Source organism: Macaca mulatta, chromosome 20, assembly GCF_049350105.2.
Source record: "Macaca mulatta isolate MMU2019108-1 chromosome 20, T2T-MMU8v2.0, whole genome shotgun sequence".
Taxonomy (NCBI): Eukaryota; Metazoa; Chordata; class Mammalia; order Primates; family Cercopithecidae; genus Macaca; species Macaca mulatta.
In genome coordinates, this window is record NC_133425.1 from 51,156,472 (window position 1) to 51,174,865 (window position 18,394).

At 46.7% G+C, this 18,394-nt stretch overlaps 1 protein-coding gene across 6 annotated transcripts in view; it reads left to right on the forward strand.

Annotated features, from left to right (window-relative positions):
* Positions 1–18,394, forward strand: part of SLC6A2 (solute carrier family 6 member 2) — a 46,854-nt gene that overhangs the window by 15,620 nt on the left and 12,840 nt on the right. For all 6 annotated transcript variants that reach the window (XM_077983326.1, XM_077983327.1, XM_077983329.1 and 3 more), the window contains 2 exon segments: positions 775–1,012; positions 13,873–14,011. In XM_077983326.1, coding sequence (XP_077839452.1) covers positions 775–1,012; positions 13,873–14,011 — 377 coding nt within the window.

Sequence of the window (18,394 nt, forward strand, 5' to 3'; positions counted from 1 at the left end):
GGGGGTAGGGAAGGGGAGACAGCCATAAAGGGCGTGCACCAAATCAGTGCCTCCCTGGGCAGGGAGCTCGGTCCCATCAGGGGAGAATGTGAACACCCGTCAGTGTTATCCTCCCCATGGGGCGAGGGAGCTGGATACTCACAATCCAGCTCCTAACATGTCTGCCCACTGGGAGCAAGAAGGTGGTTGAGTGGGCAGGGGAGCTCCAGTGGAAAGAGAGAGTTATCAGGCAAAGAGATGGCAGGCGCCTATGGACTCTGGCAATCTGCTATAGCACGTTTCCCCGATCCCCGGGCCGCGGAACAGTAACTGTGCAGTCGGCGGCCTGTTAGAATCTGGGCCACACAGCGGGAGGTGAGCAGCGGGTAAGTGAAGCTTCATCTGTATTTACAGCTGCTCCCCATGTCTCGCATGACCACCTGAGCTCCGCCTCCTGTCAGATCAGCCGCGGCACTAGATTCTCATAGGAGCGCAACCCCTACTGTGAACTGCGCATGCGAGGGATCTAGGTTGTGTGCTCCTTATGAGAATCTAACTAACGCGTGATGACCTGAGGTGGAACGGTTTCATCTCGAAACTATCCCCACCCCCAAATCTGTGGAAACATTGTCTTCCATGCAACTGGTCCCTGGTGCTGAAAAAGTTGGGGACCGCTGTGCTACAGGAAACGAGAGGCGAAGGGAATGGGAGTGCAGTGGTGGAGCCACACCCAAGGAGAGGTGGCTGTGGGGCTGGTCCTGGGAGACCCCTGCCTTACTCCCTGTTCCCGCCCAGGCGTTGGCTATGCTGTCATCCTGATCGCCCTGTACGTTGGCTTCTACTACAACGTCATCATCGCCTGGTCACTCTACTACCTCTTCTCCTCCTTCACCCTCCACCTGCCCTGGACCGACTGTGGCCACACCTGGAACAGCCCCAACTGTACCGACCCCAAGCTCCTCAATGGCTCCGTGCTTGGCAACCACACCAAGTACTCCAAGTACAAGTTCACACCGGCAGCTGAGTTTTATGAGTAAGTCACAGACCCCTTGTGCTGGGCCTGTTGAGGCCAGTGCTTGATATAACCTGAGCCAAATACCAAGGAAAGCCACAGACCAATGAGACACATGCCGTCAGGATATTAATGTTTACTGAGCGGCCACTGGCCTGATGCTGGGCGAGGGGCTGAGGACACAGCTATGGTCGAGGTAGTTGGAGGAGCTTGCATTCTGGGGGAGGGAAGTAGAGGAGGGAAGATAATACACAAGTAAACGGGTAAGGGAGTAAGGATGTTTTAGAGTGTGTGTGCACTTCAGGGAATGCAACTTTCTGGGGTGTGTAACTGCTCTTAAGGAACTGAAACCAGGTATGTGGGAAAAATCAATCCTGGAGGGAAAAGAACGGTTGCGTGGGTAGTCAGGGAAGACCCCTCTGAGGAGGTGACACGGGAACTGATGATGTCAGAGAAGGGAAGAGCTGGGGCTTAAGGGCAGGCGATGAGCTGCAGGTTGAACCCAAGTTGATCTGACCCTGAAGCTGTAGTCTGACTCACCCTGGGCTGCTGTCCCTCTGGAGTTCCCATAGGGGAACATAATCAGAGCTTGGAGAAAATTCAAGAAGTGGGAAGCAGGCCAGCTGTTGGCAACTCTGGGAAATTATCTGGACCATGTGTGCATGAGAAGCACTGGCCGTTGGTGCAAGACAGAGTATCATTTAAAAAAAGAAACTTTTATGTTGAAATACTGATATACAAAACAAGTAGTAAAAATAGTGCATATACCCATCACCCAGTTTCCCCTAGTGTTGACGTCTTGCGTAACCATGGTATGAGTTTGAAACCAGGAAATTAATATTGATACACTGTTAGCTAACAAGCTGCAGACCTTATTTGAATTTCACCAATTTTCCCACTCATATTCTTTTCTGGTATTTAATTGCCACGTTTCTTTAATCTTCTCCAATCTTTGCTCTTCGTTGATTTTCATGACCTTGACACTTGAAAAGTACTGGCCAGGTATTTTGTGAAATATTGATTTGAGTTTGTTTGTTGTTTTCTCATAATTAAACTGAGGTTATGCATTTTGGCAAGATTATCCTAGAAATGATGCCGTGCCCTCCTCAGTGCATTCCATCAGGGGTGGGGAGACATGCTATCAATGTCTTGTTGCTTGTGATGTTAACCTTGCACACTTGATTAAGGTGGAGATTGCCAGCTTCCTCCTGTGTAGAGAAAGTTATTTTCTTTTTTTAAGTAATAAGTGTCTTTTAGGGACATACACTGAGTTTATACAAATATCTTGATTCTCATATTTTTGTCCACATTTCTTAGCATTCATTGACGATTCTTGCAAGTAAGGACTATTACCATAATGTTTGTCTAGTTATAATTTCCATCATTCCTTCTATTTTATTTTATTTTTTTACTTTTTGAGACAGAGTCTTGCTCTGTCACCCAGGCTAGAGTACAGTGGCACCATCTCGGCTCACTGCAACCTCCACTTCCCACATTTAAGTGATTCTCCTGCCTCAGCCTCCTGAGTAGCTGGGATTACAAGTGTGCACCACCACGCCTGGCTAATTTTTGTATTTTTAATAGAGATGGGGTTTCAACATATTGGCCAGGCTGGTCTCGAACTCCTCACCTCAGGTTATCCACCCATTTTGGCCTCCCAAAGTGCTGGGATTACAGCCGTGAGCCACCACAGACAGCCTATCATTCCTTCTAGATTAGTTGATTGGAATTCTTCTTTAAGGAAGAATTGTCCCTTCTCCCCTATTTATTTATTTATTCAGTTATTCATTTATATCAGTATGGGCTCCTGGATATTTATTTTATTCTGTGGTCTTAATCCATACCTATTATTGTTGTTGTTATTATTATTATTTTATTTCAACTTTCATTTTAGATTCAGGGGTACACAAGCAGGTTGTTACATGGGTACATTGCATGATGCTGAGGTTTGGGGTGTGATTGAACCTGCCACCCAGGTAATGAGTATAGTACCCAATAGGTAGTTTTTCAACTCTTGTCCCCCTCCCTCCCTCCCTCCTCACTCTTGTTGCCCTCAGTGTCTCCTGTTCCTGTCTTTATGTCCATGTGTACTCAGTATTTAGCTCCCACTTATAAGTAAGAACATGCAGTATTTGGTTTTCTGTTCCTGGATTAATTTACTTAGAATAATGGCCTCCAGCCACATCCATGTCCCTGCAAAGGACATGATTTTGTCCTTTTTGTGGCTGCATAGTATTCCGTGGTATATATGTACCACATTTTCTTTTTCTTTCTTTTTTTTTTTTTTTTAAGACCGAGTCTCTCTCTGTTACTCAGGCTGGAGTGCAGTGGTATGATCTTGGCTCACTGCAACCTCTGCATCCTGGGTTCAAGTGATTCTCCTGCCTCAGCCTCCCAAGTAGCTGGGATTACAGGCACCCACCACCACACCCGGCTAATTTTTGAATTTTTAGTAGAGACAGAGTTTCACCATGTTGGCTAGGCTGGTCTCAAACTCCTGACCTCAGGTGATCCACCCGCCTCAGCCTCCCAAAGTGCTGGGATTACAGGCATGAGCCATCGCACCTGGCCACCACATTTTCTTTATTCAATCCATCATTGATGGGCACCTAGGTTGATGACATGTCTTTGCTATTTTGAGTAGTGCTGCAGTGAACATCCACACGCAGGTGTCTTTTTGGTAGAATGATTCATCTTCCTTTGGGTAGATGCCCAGTAGTGGGATTGCTGGGTCAAATGGTAGTTCTATTTTTAGTTCTTAGAGAAATCTCCAAACTGCTTTCCACACTGGCTTAACTAATTTACATTCCCACCAACAGTGTATAAGCTTTCCCTTTACTCTGCAGCCTTACCAGCATCTGTTATTTTTTGATTTTTTAATAGCCATTCTGTTGGGCGTGAGCTCATAACCATCATTATTTAATTTGTGGCTTCCCTGAATCCTCTCAGCCTCTACTTCATCCATTTATGTCCTTGAGGAGGGTGATGACTGACTTGTTTTCAGCCACCTGATTTAAAATGTTTACATAGTGCTCTGTGCACAATGTAGCATCCATTGTCTTCATCCCTCAGGCATGGGTCAATTCCATTTCATCAATCCCTACACAAACATGCTAGCAGGTAAGCAGAAAGTACGTGTTACAAGCTGTGGGGCAGACAGGATAGATACCACCTGAACTCTACCCTCAGGGCACTCACGGTCTAGAGCAGAGGTCCCCAAACTTTTCTGCTGAAGATCATAGAGTAAATATTGCAGAATTTGCGGGCTACATATGTTCCGGTTGCATGTTCCTTGTTTTATTTTACCTCTAAAAAATAAAACTATTCTTAGCTCACAGGTCATAGCTAACCAGTCCACAGCTCAGATTTGGCCTGGGGGCCATGGTGTGCTGAGTCCTGGCCTAGTGCAAGATTTCCCAATAAAACTTCCCGCCATGATAGAAATGGTCTATATCTGTGCAATCCACCACAGTACCCACTTGCCACAGGCAGTTACCAAACAGTTGAAATGTGGCTAGTGTGACTGATGAGCTGTATTTCTAATTTAATTTTAGTTTATTTACCTTTAAATAGACATATGTGGCCAGTGCAAAAAAAGTGTGGGGAAAAAAAAAACCATATTCACAAGCAACAAAACTTTAGTGCTCCTCTCCTTCATTCCTATGGATTCCCCAAGCCCAGAACCTGGGAAAGAGTCCTGATTATCTGGAGATGGGGGTTATCCTGAGATCATCTCTTTCCCTGCCATCTTGGTGCAGCAGGCCCAAGGGGATTTAGTTTGGTCGAAAGTGACCTCTGGAAAGTCAACTGCCTCCTGGGGCTCAGGGAGTCAGTGTTCTCAGGATCCAGGAAATACCCTCAATGGTTCACTGCAGAGAATTTGCTAAGGGTCCTGGACCTGCACCCACCTGTCTCATGGACTTCTAACATGCATGTGTAAAAAATGTGTGTTTTAGAATTTTTCTTGGAGAGGGTCTATAGTTGTCATCAAATTCTCAAATACCTCTCCAGCCCTCCCGGAGGATCTGAACCACTGCTGTTGCTGAACGCAAGCATCTGCTGTAAGAAACCTGTCTTCCTCACCATCACATTAATAACTAACCTCTTACCATGTGTATGAGGTTTTCTGCCAACTTCCTCGTATGTATTATTTTGATTTAAGCCTCACACCTACCCAATGAGGTTTCTGTAACTCTTATCCTCATCACACTCTTGGGGAGGCTTCATTTCACAGTTGAGACAGCAAAGTTCACAACCACACAACTATTACTGCACAGAGCCAAGATTTGGACCCAGCCAGCATGCATTTGCAAGACCCTGAGAATGGGCATCTCCTTCCATTTTGCACTGTAGGAGCTTACTTCTCCTCACTCTAACCCCAGCCCTGCCTGGCAGGGGAACGGCATACACCCTTAACCTCTGTGTTATATTGGCCTCTATCCATTACACGTGTTTGTTATTATGCAGAAATATTGTCATGGTCACACATCATATTTACCCAGTTTAGATTGCATCCCAGCCATAGTGCAAAGCACCCTTTCTATACTATATTTTAATCCTGACCACGGTGGTCTAAAATTATTTTTTTGAATGAGAAAACAGGCACAAATCAGTAAGTGACTTGTCCGAGGTCACAGAGTTTAGAAGTGGCATTAAAAGTTGGTTTGGACCTAGGTAGTCTATCTCCAAAGCCCAAGATCTTAGCCCAGCGTTCTAAACCTTGACTGCACATCAGAATCACCTGGAGAGCATGGAGGCCTGGATTCTACATCCAAAGATTCTGATTTCATTGGTCCGGGTACAACCAGGGCACAGAAATTTCCATCAATAGCCCCTCCTGCAATTCTAACATCCAGCCAATGTTGGAAGCCCCTGTTTACTCACTGCACTCTCCTGTCTTGGAGTAAGACTCCTGCTGGAGTCAGGCTGACATCTCTTTAGTCCCATGTCATGGAAAATCTAGGGCCTCCTTCAATCTTCTGAGGAGGAGCATGGTCTCAGAAAATTCCAGAACCATCAGAGAGCTTGCAGGTGGGGGGTTTTAGGCCTTTCTGTCTTATGAACATGGTTTAGAGGGGAAGGTGGTAAAGAATAGTGGAGCAGAGAGTGCTACCGACACATGTGATTGGTTGAATGCTCTCCCCCTTATCCTCCCATGAAGGAAAAAGCATGATTTTTCTATTTGCTCTTGGCAACCCTTGTTTTATAAATTAAATTGGGAAATGATAACTTTGTCTCTAGTCCAGTTAGCATTTGATTTCTCCTCTGATGTCTTCATGGCTAGTATGTTGGCCCCAGCAGAGACACCCAACAGGAGGGAGAGGTGAGATAGGTTTTGAGACCCTACTTACTTTAATTACGGCCCTAAGCTTCCTCCAAGCTCAGCTGTAAGCAGAGAGTGGTAGGAAAAGATGGCCTCCTCATGCACTGGGCTGAAAGGGTTGGGGGATGCAGGTAGAACTGAATGCAGGGTTGTTTTTTGTTTGTTTTTTTTTTTTTTAAAAAGATGGGGTCTTGCTCTGTCACCCAGTGGCACAGTTTTGGCTCAATGCAGCCTTGACCTCCCAGGCTCAAGTAATCCTCCCACCTCAGCCTCCCAAGTAGCTGGGACTACAAGCATGCACCACCACGCCTGGCTAACTTTCTGTGTTTTTTGTAGAGATGGGGTTTCATCGTGTTGCACAGGCAGGTCTTGAGCTCCTGGGATCAGGTAATCCACCCACCTCGGCCTCCCAAAGTGATGGGATTACGGGTGTTAGCCACCTCACCCAGCCTACAGGGCTTATTTTAGGAGCCTTCTGCCCTACAGATCTTCCCTCTTTTTTTCCTCTCCTTCACCTTCCCTCCACTAACCGTGCAAACCTTCATTGCTACCATCAGCCAAGCACTGAGGATCTCCTCACATCCAAATCCCATTTAATCTTCACAGTTCATGGAGGTGGAAATTATTCCCATTTTACAGATAAGAGAGTAGAGGCTCAGGATTTAGGTAAGTGGCGGAGCTGGGAGTGCAGGGGCCTCGTCAAGTAGATAGGAGTTCTTCTCACACCGCCCTTTCTTGCCTGGAGCCTGCCTCTGTGCTTTGTAATGCACAGCACTGTCATCAGCTGCCTCTGGACTTCTTTTTAATGGCATGCTGCCCTTTTGTCTAAATGTTTTTGCTTGAAAAATGTCCCCTTAACTCAGTTTGGGAACTCAGTAAGTGGGACTCCTAGTGCTAATCCTGAGGAAATAGAAAATTTTTCCTCTTTCCCCAAACCTCCTGGCCAATTCTGTTATCACCCTGTACTCATTTAGGCTGATGGACTGAGCATATCATTTAAGGGAACAAAACTGCTATTCTCCCCAGACTCTGGGCCCGAAGCCAAGCAGCCCCACGCTAAAAGAAACTCTGCAGCTCTGTAACTTTATCTGTAAAAGGCCACCTTTGGTGAACATGTGCCTGGCAATAGAAAACTTCCACCCCATGCTGGTCCCTGGTGAGGAAGAAAAGTCTCCCTCCACCCTAGTATTAATCATCTGTGCTAAATATCAAGTGAGAAATTGAGCTTTTTTGGCGTGTAGACTTCAGAAAGCCTGGATGGTACACTTAACGATGATTCATTTTCATTAAACTTCTGGAAAACCAGAACAAGTTTCTTGTACTAACCCCCAAGGCTTGGGCCTGCTGGGGAGAGGGGGTTGGATTCTCATTGCTTTTCTTGGGCGTAAGCTTGGGAGTCCAGATCTTTTCACTGATGAAATACCTAAACAACCTCTACAACCCTGAAAGTGGACTTCGCATGCATGGGGCATCAGCTGGGCCAGTGGGGGGGCATTTCAACCATGAGATTGGACACCAGAGGCATTTTGGCAAGGTTCAGGGGAAGGACGATTGGTTCCATGCTTTTTCCCGCCCCCCCTCCCATTATTTGGATAGTCAAGTCAACCAAATGACAATTGACATTATTCAACACCTGTCCCATAAAACCACAGGAAGTAGTGGAATTAAGCATCAGATAGGGTCATTACATGCCTCTGGTTCTCTTTTTTTGAGGCAGATTCTCACTCTGTCACCCAGGCTGGAGGGCAGTGGCTCAATCTTGGCTATTGCAACCTCTGCCTCCCAGGTTCAAGTGATTCTCCTGCCTCAGCCTCCCAAGCAGCCAGGACTACAGGCGCACGCCACTACACCTGGCTAATTTTTGTATTTTTAGCAGAGGGGAGTTTCACCATGTTAACCAGACTGGTCTCGAACTCCTGATCTCAAGGATCCACCCGCCTTGGCCTCCCAACATGCTGGGATTGTAGGTGTGAGCCACCACATCCAGCCTGGTCCTCTGTCTTTTTAAATATGCCTATGCCCTGCCACCCTTTCCTCTGCTTTCTCTGTCTCTCTTAGGACATAGCAGAGGGGTCTAAGTCAGGGGATCATTTTGAGTTAGGACTAACAGGATGAGAAGTTTGCCAGGTAGACAAATTGGGCTCGGATGTGTGTTCTGGCTGAAGGAACAGAAGGTTCCAAGGCCCAGAGCCATGGATGCACCCTATGACCAGGGACTGACAAGTAGCTTGCTGCTGCCAGGGGTGAAAGGCAGGGTGTGGCAAGGCCGGGGATGAACTTGGCACGGGATGGACTATGGAAGGCCTCAGATTCTGAGAGACTTACATTGTTATCCTCTGGACCTCGATGCTTTCAACTTTTTCGGTTGGATGATTCTTTGTTGGGGGACAGGGGTGCACACTGTCTTATGTATCTGATATTTAGCAGCATCCCTGGCCTCTACCCTCTAGATGCCAGCAGCATCTCCCTCCTCTCCAGGTATAACAACCAAAAATGTCTCTCTAGACATGCCAAATGTCCCTGGAAGGCAAGGCAAAGTTGCCCCCAGTGAGAACCACTGTTTTAGGTGCTAAGAAGCCTCTGAGGCTTTGGAGGCAGGAGAGTGGCAAGGTTAGAACAGCACTTTGGATGGATGGTTCTGCAGTGGCACAGACAGTGGATTTAAGGGGCCTGACAGGAGGCGGAGAGACTGGATTTGGGAGAGGGTGGGAGTCATTTACAATAACTCTGGAAGGACAGTGTATTAGTCAGTGTTCTCTAGAGGGATAGACTAATGATATACATCTCATATGAGTTTATTAAGTCGTATTGACTCACACGATCACAAGGTGACATCCCACAATAGGCTGTCTGCAAGCTGAGGAGCAAGGAAGCCAGTCCAAGTCCCAAAGCTGAAGAACTTGGAATCTGATGTTCGAGGGTAGCAAGCATCCAGCACCAGAGAAAGATGTAGGCCAGAAGACTACACCAGTCTAGTCTCTCCATGTTCTTCTGCCTGCTTTTGTTCTGGCCACACTGGCAGTTGACTAGATGGTGCCCACCCAGATTGAGGGTGAGTCTGCCTTGCTCAGTCCACTGACTTAAATGTTAATCTCCTTTGACAACACCCTCACAGACACATCTGGGAACAATACTTTGCATCCTTCAATCCAATCAAGTTGACACTCAGTATTAACCATCACAGACAGAATGTGGGTCTGGCCTGGGTTGGGGAGAGTGGGGGTGGTGATGGAGGGAGCAACCAAGAGACAGCATTAGCGGGGACCAGACACGGCAACTGATTGCATGGGGGAGATGATGCAGGGTGGGAGTTTAAGGCCACAACAGCTGGCCTGGGAGCTGCAGGGATGGGGGCCATTCTGGGGAGGGGGCATTGGTCTGGGTAGACCTTGATGACCTACCCAACTCTGCTCCTTCATTCACGCATGCTCACATCCCCTCTCCCCACTGCTCCCTCCCCAACACCGGTGTACCTCTTGTCACCTTTCCGGCCAGCAGAGAAGGCACCTGCCACCTTCACAGCAGAGTCTCCCCAACTGACCCCCTCTACTGAGTTTTCTGGGTACCCTTAACTCCATTGCTGATACCTGCTGCTCCTTGAAGCCTAGGACTCAACCATAATGATCATTATAATTACCATTTATTGAGCATTTCCTGGGTTCAGGGTACTATTATCTGATATTCTATAACTCGGCCCTCATCAGAACCCTTTTACTGAAAAGAGAAAGACTCGGTGATGGGGAATGCTTACACTCACTACTGTCCCCTTGCCTGAGAGCCCCAGGGGGCTGGAGCCGTCACCTGTTTCTCCACAGCCATGCCACCAGCCCCTGGCACACTGCCTGGCTCCGAGCAGAGGTGCAGAGAGAGTTTGTGGAATCAGTAAAAGGATTTGGGTCACACAGGAGCTGGTGGTAGGGCTAGAGTGAGAAGCCAGGTCTATCTGACCCCAGAGCTCAGACAATTTCTGTGCCACATTTTTCTATTTTTCTTCACATTCTTTCAAATAACAGACATCTATTTTGAGTGGATAAATGATGAAAGAGTGAATGAACCAGCATCGCTGGTGGCCTTCAGCCTTTCTTTCACCTGCCTGGAAACAAATTTAATTCCTACCCAAGGATAAGCTAAGTAAGTTTCCAGACTCAGGGTATATGTTTTCCTTACAAGCCTGGAATCTTCCTGCATCATTCGTGACGATTCCAGCAAGGGCTGTCATCTGCCTCTGGCAGACAGACAATTGATCTTATCTTATCCACTGCAGGTGTGTACAATTTTGCCATTAATGTGTGTTTTGGAATTAAAGCCACCTTCCAGGGAAGGATGATATGTTAAGCTGTTTGCCTCTAACACCTTAGTATAAATTTATTTTGTTTTGTTTTTGAGATGGAGTCTCACTCTGTTGCCCAGGCTGGAGTGCAGTGACAAGATCTCCACTTGCTGCAATCTCCATCTCCAGGGTTCAAGCAATTCTCATGCTTCAATCTCCCAAGTAGCTGGGATTACAGGCATGCACCACCACACCCAGCTAATTTTTGTGTTTTTAGTAGAGATGGGGTTTCGCCATGTTGGCCAGGCAGGTCTCGAACTCCTGACCTCAGGTGATCCGCCTGCCTTGGCCTCCCAAAGTGCTGGAATTATAGGCATGAGCCACCATGCCTGGCTATGTAAATCTATTAAGCAGCTACTTTCTGAATGGACCTCTAGCTGAGCGCAAACGCCTATAAAATGAGACAGGGAAGTTTCCACATGGGAAAATGTGTGGTGCCCTGGGCAGTATGAAAGATCTGGGCAAAAGGGCTAGAAATTTGCCACAAGTGAGGGGAGGAGTTGCTAAGAGAAAGATTGAGAGTGTGTGGGAGACTGACCCTCTTTCCTTCCTCGTTCTCCTTGGGGTGATCCTGGAATCTCATTTTCAGTAGTAGAGGGATTGTTGGGTTTAGCAAGAAAGGCTGGGAGCATTTATCTGTTTCTAATCCAATGATCTCTCATGAGCTAACAGGTCTAACTGCCAGTTCTGGGCTTAGCACTGGGGACCAGGAATGGTTAATTCACCTCCTCATCCTGGGAGACCCTTGTATACAGTTAGCCCTGACCTTGCAGGAACAGGCAGACTCTCTTAGCAACTGAGTCAAGAGCCACAGGAACTGGAAGTGTTGAAGGATTCCTATCAAGGGTGATCGGGGGGCCTCCTAGGAGAGGTGACACTGGATTTGGGCTTTGAAGGGTGTTGGGCAATGTGCAGCTGACTGTTGCCTCTGAGTGTGAGACACAGAGAAGAACCCAGTGGGAACTCGTTGTGGGGGCCCCTGCAGCTCCCTTGAACCTCCCAACATGTGTCATGCTTTATTGTGAATTTGCATGTAGTGTTGCTTCCCATGCTACGATACAAGCCCACCAGGCAGAGTCAGGACGGTGCACGAGCAGTTCCTGTGTGTGTCCAAGGCCCAGATGGGCTGGCTCACAGCGGGCCTTCAGTGAGGAATGAACGATTAGGGTGCAGAGCAAATACCACACCAAGTTGTTCCCAGTTCTGTTTGCTTTGCTTTGCAAGGGTGCAGAATGGTCAGGGCAATCCCTCTCCCCTGGGACCTGCTGTATTGTTTCAGCAGTCTGTCTCATTTGACCTTTCCTTAGCTCCTAACCGACTTTGATTAGATTCTCATTAGCAAACGGTCATTTTGTTTACAATTCTCTTTATCATTTCTTCATTGTAGATTGTACAAGGGACCCCAATATTCTCAGACCACCTTAGGATTGTTCGTTTTTCTTACTTAAAAAAACCAGGCCGGGCGCGGAGGCTCATGCCTGTAAACCTCAGATAGCCTGAGGTCAGGAGTTCAAGACCAGCCTGGCTAACATGGTGAAACCCCGTCTCTACTGAAAATACAAAAATTTAGCCCAGCATGATGGCGGGCTTCTGTAATCCCAGCTACTCAGGAGCCTGAGGCAGGAGAATGGCGTGAACCCGGGAGGCAGAGCTTGTAGTGAGCCAAGGTTGTGCCACTGTACTCCAGCCTGGGAGACAGAGCAAGACTCCGTCTCAAAAACAAAAACAAAAAACAAAAAACAAAAAACAAAAACAAACAAAAAAACCAAACACTTTATTGATAGCTAACATATTCCAAAGGAGTGACTATCATCAAGTGACAGCTCAGAAAATGATACCTGTTGAACGCAGCCAGTAACCTCACCCAGCTCAGGAAAGAGCATGATGAGTGTCCCGAAGTCCCCATCGTGTTCTCTCCCAGTCAGTAACCCCCTCACCCCCGTCCCAGGGTACACCTCCCCTGACTTCTAATCCTTTAGGTCAGTTTTGCCTGTTGCTGAATTTTATATGACTGGAGTCAGACGGAAGTGCTCTTCTGGCTTTGACTTCTTTTTCTCAGCAGTATGTGCGAGAGTCATCCCTCTGGAGGTAATTGCTGTATAATACTCCACTTAGGCCGGATGTGGTGGCTCACACCTGTAATCTCAGCACTTTGAGAGGCTGGAGCAGTTGGATTGCTTGAGCCCAGGAGTTCGAGAACAGTCTGGGCAACATGGCAAAACCCAGTCTCTTCCAAAAGAATACAAAAATTAGCCAGGTGTGGTGATGTACACCTGTACTCCCAACTACTTGGGAGGCTGAGGTGGGAGGACCACCTGAGCCTGGGTGGGCTGAGCCTGCGGTCAACCTTGATGGTGCCACTGCACTTCAGCCTGGGTGACAGAGTAAGACCCTGTCTCAAAAAAAAAAAAAAAATACTCCACTTTATAAATATATCCTAATTTATCCATTCCACTGTTGATGGATGTTTGAGTACTTTGCAATTTGGGGTTATTATGAATAATGCTGCCATAAACATTCTAGAGCATGTCTTTTGGTGAAAATGTGTACAATTTTCTATTGAGTCAATACCTAGGGCACAGGGTAAGCATATCTTTAGCTTTAGTAGCTGTTCTCCAATAGGAGAAATGCTCACTCTTGTCTCAGTCTCTAGACCAGGGATTCTCAGATTCAGCAATATGAACCTTTTGGGAGGGGTCATTCTTTGTTATTGGAGACTGTCCTGTACACTGCAGCATGTTTAGCAGCACCTATAGTCTCCATGCCAGTAGCACCACCTCTCCTTAAGTCATGACAATAAAAAACATCTCAGACATTGCCAAATATCCTCTGGGGTGGGGGTCGGGGGCAAAATAGTCCTCCCTCCTGCTGAGAACTGCTCTTTACAGTGTGAGTTCTATGAGGACAGGAACCTTCCCTATTTATTACTCCAAGGCTAGGCGAGCAACAGGCACTGAAGAGATTTTTGCCTTTCAAAAGCAGCCATAAGCCTGGAATCTCCCCAGATGATTTGCCTCTCCTAGGACAGAGTGGTCCTGGGCACAGGCCATGGCTGACCAGGGCAGGCCCATTGTGATGCATAGCAGTGGCTGGGACCCCTGAGTTAGGGGAGAGTGGCCAGGTCCTGTCTCCATCAGTGTGCATTTGCAGGAACTGGCCTGTGGTCATGGCTCCCGTCGTCCTCCCTGACACCATTTACCCTGGTCCCCTCCCCTCTCCTCTGGGCAGGCGTGGTGTCTTGCACCTTCATGAGAGCAGCGGGATTCACGACATCGGCCTGCCCCAGTGGCAGCTCTTGCTCTGTCTGATGGTCGTCGTCGTCGTCTTGTATTTTAGCCTCTGGAAAGGGGTGAAGACATCAGGAAAGGTAATATCTCTTTGTTTCTCTTTTGGTTGGGATATCAAACTTGGCAGGTGTGATTATTTCTAGCAATAATTATGTAGTTAGTGGACAAAAAAGATGGAGCTGGAAGTGCAAAGCCTGGGCTCAAGCCCCAATTCTGCCACTGACTTAGACAAACCCCTTCCCTTCCTTTCCCTTCCCTTCCCCAAGTCTGTGTCTTGCCAACAATAGGTTGAAGGGGTATAAGTGGATCAGAGTTTCTCACACTTTCCTGCCAAAGCTTCCTTAATAGCAGAGACCAGGGACTGGGATACCCCAAAGGCCTCAGGACAAAGTCTAGAGATGCTATCAATATGCCGTTGATAAATCTTGAATCTCGACCTAAATCTTCTTGCAAATGTTGCATCCTACTCTGGAATATGACCATAAAATCAATAAATCCCCCCTCTGAATTTTTGAGGAAAAAAACAATGCTCTGGAAGATATTCAGATGTATGCTGGATTTTGTGTTTCCTCCGGTACAGAAATAAGTGCCCCCAGAGTTCCAGGTGCCTTGATGAGAAGAGCATAGGTTTAGATGACCCATGAGGGCCAGTCCAGAGCTGGCATTCTGAACTTGGGTGACACTGTCTCCCTGTAGTCAGCCTCTCAAGGGTGTGGAATATTCAGGAAATGGCTCCTGTTGATTTTTAGTCTGAGGAACATCATGGGAACAACAACCCCATTTGGGCTCTACAGGGTCTATTTAGAAGCTTGACTGTATTAAAGAGGATGTGGATGGGAAATGTTCTTTCCAGTGTTCTGGTTAGCTACTGCTGTGTAACAAACCACTCCAAAATGTAGTGATGCAAAATAACAACCATTTTATTGTTTCTCACAATTCTGTGGGTTGATTGGGATCAGCTGGGTGGTCCTTCTGCTTCATGTGATATTTCTTGGACTACATGGCTTCAGTGGGCTGGCTATTCTAGATGGTGCATACACATTGCTGGCAGTTGGCACTAGCTGGGAGCTAAGTTGGAGCTGCCAACCAGAGCATCTTCGAATGTTTCCACATAGACTTTCTATGGTGCTTGAGCTTCTCAGAGCATGGCAATTGAGTTCCAAGAACATGTCCCAAGCAGACAAGCCTCAATGGTGTACAAGTAGCTCTTCCAGTCTCTGCTTGCATCATTCTTGCTATTGTCCCGATGGCTAAAACAAGTGTTTTGATGAAACCTAGTGGCCATATGGGAGGGAATTACACACAGGTGTGAGTTCATTGGGGGCCACACCTCAACAGTCTACCTTAATCAGATGGTTGTTCATTTGGGAGAAGCCTCATTAGGCAACTGATTTTGGAAAGGGGGTGTGCACCAGAGTTCTCTCTGATACTCTTAGAGTTCTTGGTCATACCATTGAGAGCAAAGAAAGTAGCAGGGGAGCAGCAGCCAGTAGGGATGAAATCCATCGAGAACTGAAGATAGAATTTCCTATCAGCATGTTGGAGACACAGTATCTACCCTAGGAAAACACTCAAACAAAATGCAGACCAGGGCTTGGAGAAAGTCTAGGGTTTAGCAAAACCAGAATAGGACCATTACCATTCTGATGCCTGGCACCTAGTACGTCTTCAGTAAATATTTATTGGGTGATTGAAGGATGGGTGGGTATATAAGTTTGGGGAACTTCATTAAGTATTCTTTTGAATTTAATTCAAATTATCAACCACTTATGGACACCTACTATGTACCAGGCTTGATGCTAGTACTAGTGATGCGAGAGTAAGACAGGTTCCTTCTTCAGTTGCTTTAGTCTATGTGTATTGCAGGCAGGTTATGGATCAACCAATGTCACCAGCTTCTTGGGTCTCTATCCAGAGACATATGTGTGCGTCCCCATTTAATAAAATCCAGTGGTCACAAACTATGTGCAGTGTTATATATCTTGTTATTTTTTAAGCTTAACTTTACCTTGGAGATAATTTCACATCCAGTAGTCGAATTACATTTCAATAGAAATACAAACTGTGGGTTTAAAAACCGTAATTAAATCAGCTTAATGGGTCATCACACTTTTTAAAAATAAAAAAGTCTAGAAAATGAGAGATCATTGCACATAGTAAAGTAAGAGCTGTCTGTTGGAATTTTTGTTTCAGTTACAGCAATCTGTAAGTTTATGTGTATTTTGTCTTGATATTGAAGGTATTTCTTAGCATGAGTCGTGGTCAAAAAGTGTGAGATGCTGCGTTAGTGGAGAAAGGAAGCTCTTTCAACTGAAAGTGTCTCCAAAGACCATAGAGAAGGTGGCATTCGAGCTGGGTCTACAAGGTCAGGCAGGCACAGGTAGAGGTGGGGGTGGAGGGAAGGGATTCTCAGTGGAAGGAACTACATAAGCAAAGCCGTAGAGATGCGGAAGTCCCAGGCCAGCCTGGTCTAGCACTCGCTGCACCTTTCCTAGGTACCAGGAACAGAGTTCTCCTGGCCTCTGCAGGCACAGACAGAGACCCTGGGGGGAGACAGGGCCCACCCCTGTGAACTGTAGAAGATGTATGAGCTTTATACTGCTTCTGGCCTTGACATAGGACAACCATAGACTTCTAATATTGCACTCCGAGATTGGGTTCCCCACGGCCATCACCAAAGAGAGTAGAGCCTGTCCCACTTAGTTTAGCTCTTGGCTAGAGTGGAGTATATGTTGTCTGCAGGCAGGCTGATGCAAAAGAGACCAGGAGGAGTGGGGCTGAGCATGCTCAGTTCTTTCCAAAATGCACCTGCAGAGAAGGTGGTGAGGCACGAACCAGGGTATTACACTAGGAAAGTCCCCCATGTAGAAACACAATGAGAGAGGAATATGAGTCCCCTCTGCATGTGCCATCCGAAGCCACAGCCCACATTTTGCATAAGTCCCTAAGCAGGCATGCCACAGGCAGTCCATGGAGATGAGATTTCTAGACGAGATTTCTAGAATGGGGAGCTTCACTCAGGACATTCCTGTACTCTGTCTTTAATTGTTTTTATAAACTGGCTTATGAGAAAACCAAGAGTATTGCTTATTTCTTTCCAGACTGAACCTGGAACAGGACATTGAGCTTTTCTTAGCAGGCTTCCATGGCCTCAGAGCTGGCCTCAAATGAATTGCAAATGTTCATACCTCCAGTCTTGGCAAGTGAAGGCTGTGCTGGTCCTGGCTTGCTTTAGTGACTGGATTGGACTCAATTATAATGAACAGCATCGTTCACACATGAGTGAGGCATAGACTAAAATATTTGTAGCTTGGTGTTTTCTTCAGTAACGTCAGTGCCTACCCCACACCCCATAAATCCCGCTTTGTAAAATTATGTCTTTATTGTTAGTGAAAATGTCCCTAAAACCCAGTTCAGAGGATCACGAATTCTTAATCAGTAAAGGGTAAATTGATTCAGATGCACAGTGATAAAGTGCAGACATGTGTCATCTGTTTCCAAGTCAACCTTAGAGCAGGTCCTGGGCCGTGTTTTTCAAACTCTCATGTGTGTAAGAATCACCGCAATGGCTCGCTAAAACTCAGATTCCTGGGTCGTTCTTTGAGAGAGCCTGATTCAGTGGGGATGAGGTGAGAATTTGCATTTCTGACAAGCTCCCAGGTGATGCTGATGCTGCTGGTCTGTGGACCTCACCTTGATCTAGGCAGCCCTCTGCTCGATGCCTGGATTCATAGCAAGGCTTGCACCACTTTGGTGACAAGCACCTCACCACCTTCCTGGGCAGCTCTTTCTCTTGAGAGAACTCTATCAATTTGAAAGTTCCTTCTTTTATGGAGCCAAGGTCCTCATTTTGATTGTGAGCCATCAGTTTGAATTTGGCACCCTGGAACCCCACAAATTATCCATAGAAACACCAGCAGGTATGGATTTAAAGTGTTAGAAAGCAATGACCTCCCTTAGGGACTAAGGACATTTGCCAAGACCAATGAGCTGCTCATTACTTTCTTGATCTTGTGCTCAAAATTGGACTAAGTCTAGGTTCTCATGGCCAGAGCTGTGTTGCAAGTTGGAATTCTGAGAGCTGAGAAGCCTGGGGTGGAGATGACAGAACCCAAGCCTTTCTTCTGTTCACCCATTGTGCATTCAGGGTACATGTGAGCATGAGTGAACTGTTGGCCAAAGATCCAGGAATCCTTCTTTCAACACAAGATCTTAGGCAGCTGAAGTAATACCCACTGCCAATTCTGAGAATCTTCAACAGGACTCAGATGGTTTAGCTTTGAACGCATGGGCACAGACAAAACAAGTTCCCTGCTATCTTGATGCTTGACTATAATAGTCAGGGTCTCAGCTCAGTCACGGCCTGATGTATTCCTTAGGGAAACTGAATCCATAGCCATCAAACATGGCCAATGCAGGGCCACCTCCAGGCCCAATGGGAGATTCCTTGGAGTCAGAAGTCA